Source organism: Helobdella robusta (assembly GCF_000326865.2).
Source record: "Helobdella robusta unplaced genomic scaffold HELROscaffold_93, whole genome shotgun sequence".
NCBI classification, from domain to species: domain Eukaryota; kingdom Metazoa; phylum Annelida; class Clitellata; order Rhynchobdellida; family Glossiphoniidae; genus Helobdella; species Helobdella robusta.
In genome coordinates this window covers 157,494-160,256 of record NW_008705532.1, presented here as the reverse complement: position 1 = coordinate 160,256, position 2,763 = coordinate 157,494, and the positions used below count along the sequence as shown (strand labels likewise).

The following is a 2,763-nucleotide window of genomic DNA, read 5'->3' as shown; positions in this document are numbered from 1 at the left end:
TGTGTGTTACGTTGGACAACAAACTTTTCAAGTCAACAAAATGTAACATGCTTCTCTATTACATTTTCAATACAATATATTTATTCCATTTTACTTTTTTGGCCATAACTCAACCACATCTTGCAAACTGTCTCTACGTTTTCAGTCGTTTCATGTTTTTTTTTTTGTATATACATAAATGTAAATTAAAGTTAGTTTTAATTTCAATCATTTATTTATTCAATAAGATGTTTATTTATTTAAATTTCCAAAAATGTTCATTAAAAAATATGTTAATAAGTTTTATGTTTCATATGATGAAATCCATTAAAATGGATCAAATGAATGAATAAATGAAACAATTAATCAACCAATCAATCAATCAATCAATGATCTTTTTATTCTCTTAAAAAAAGTTGAATGTCTCTGCAATTTTTTAAAATCCTTTCTTACTATCGGCCACTTTTATTGAATTCAACGTTCCTCTTTGATCATTCTCCGTCTTCAGCTAATTTGCTGAGTCTGTTCAAAAAACCACTAAAGACACAACTTTTAAATACATGCAAGTAGGCTCCTCAAAAGCAGCGGTTCGAATTGGCGCTATGTAAAAGCTTTTATTATTATTATTATATTTGAGCTTGAGATTTTTGCTATTTATATTTTAATCAATGTCATAAGAAACGTTATAGATAAGCATTCGAACAAGGATTGTATCTCTCATACAAATGTTAAACACCATTTGACCATATAAATTTTTAATATACCTCTACTATTTTATGATAATTTTTCATGACAGCCAATTCTTGAACAGACTTTTTTGGGATTCATTTTCAGTGGAGGAAAATTTTAATTAATAATAATAATTTGTCTGTAAAAACAAGTCTTGAAATAATTTCAACTTATATATAATATATTAATAGTTTGGTGTAATGTTATTTGTTTAAAACAATTTTCATTAAGTATTACATCCAATTTAGAATTAAAACGTTTTTCAAATTGTTTTTGAGACTTCACGGAGCTGTTGAAAATAGTGTTTATTGAGGCACGTAAAATATTGTCTTACGGCTGTTTCAGTGAGTGCCATCATCAGAGCACATAAATTATGATGCACGTAATATGATCGTATTAGTAGAAGTTTTAAAATATATATATATATATATATATTTATTTGTTTGTTTGTGTGTGTGTGTTTGTGCTTGCATGTTAGTGCGTTTGTGTGTGCATGTGTATGCGTTATTGTGTGTGTGTTTGGGTGTGTGTAATTTCAACCCTTCACATGAAATGAAGGCATTTTATCGTTAACTGCATTCTTAGTATTTAGAGCTTTTTAAGCTCCTATTTCTTCTTATGTGTTGGTGTTATGGTGTCTTTTTGGTGTGTATTTGATCGGTGCTTCCAAGTTAACGTGGCGTATATTTCAAATTGTGTTTTGGGTTATCTGTTTAGTTGTAATATTCTGTCTGTCTGGTTTTGACATGTCGTTTTTTTGTTCCTTGTAGCATATTTATTAATTACCTTTGAAATTATCAGCAATATGAATTATTTTTATAGATTAATGTTCTAAAATTAAATATGAACTTTTTTAGGTTTATGGAATCTATTCCATAGCTCTTTCGATAAAGATAGTTATAACAAAACAATAATATTTATAGAATTAATATTATTATCACGCTTCACATGTTTGTTTTTTGTTTGTTGGTCTGTGTCTGTCTGTCTAATTGTTTTACAATATTAGAAAATGTCACAAATTGGTTTTTGTAATTTTTCATTTATATCAATTTTTTGTGCTTATGAAATAGGAATATTTTGCATTTTAATGACAACTTATATTTATATGGAAAATTAAACACTAATTAGTGAAAGGATATTTAAATTCACAAAAATACCGTCAAATTTAAACGTGATATTTTTTCGAAAAAATATTTTTTTTCTTTTGTTAAACGTTTTTTTAACTTGAGTTTTTCAATAATTTCTTTTTTTCTTGTAATTTTTTCCCGTTATTTGTTTTTATTTTTCTCTTCATGACTAATTTTCTTATAATACCTCCTAATTATCCTAATTTACGGATAAAATATACAAAACAGCATCGTCCATATTGAAAAATAAAACAAAATTACCTGAAAGCATGAAAAGCAACTTTGCTAGCCTTAAAGAGAAGAGTGCTCCTGCGTATGAAGTAGAGTATTTTTTAACAACCGATGGTTGTAAGAGTTGCGGACGGTTGGGAAAACATTTTTTTAACAACACAGCCCCATCCAACCATTTTAATTGCAAATTCAAGAGTTTGACTAAAATATTTTCTAGCACATTTTCTTCGAGTCATGACTTAAGGCTTTCAAATATGAATTTTAAGCTGAAAAGTACAGCGCAGTTAAACTTTATCATATTTCTATAGCTAGGTTTATTTAAACAAGCTAGTGTTTCTTTAGTCTAAGATTTAATAAATATACCGTGCAATGTTGAACTGACATAATGAATCACGACAAAAGCCTGAAATAAAAACTAAAAACATCACGACACGTGTTTTAAAACTTACATGATTAATATCTGCAACGGACACGTTGGCACGTTGTTGACACGCAGTTTGCTTGTACTGCAGTGCAAATCGCAAAATTTGCATAACCGCAAATTTGGCCCGGTATGGTTAAATTAAGAGCAGTTCTTTTGGTTCGTAGCCAGCAGCTTGAAAGTTCGACTTCGGTTGTGTTTGATCCTAAGCAAAGTTCGGTTAAGTCTTTAGCAAGGTTCCAGTTTGGTTCGTTTTGTTTGAGTTCGGTTCGATTT

At 28.8% G+C, this 2,763-nt stretch overlaps 1 protein-coding gene across 1 annotated transcript in view; it reads right to left on the bottom strand.

Annotated features, from left to right (window-relative positions):
- Nucleotides 1-2,763, bottom strand: part of HELRODRAFT_182797 (hypothetical protein) — a gene marked incomplete at both ends in the record, with an annotated part of 9,593 nt that overhangs the window by 6,347 nt on the left and 483 nt on the right. The window contains one exon of the mRNA XM_009033525.1: nucleotides 2,097-2,144. Within this exon, the coding sequence (XP_009031773.1) occupies nucleotides 2,097-2,144 (48 nt within the window). The remainder of the gene's footprint in view (nucleotides 1-2,096; nucleotides 2,145-2,763) is intronic.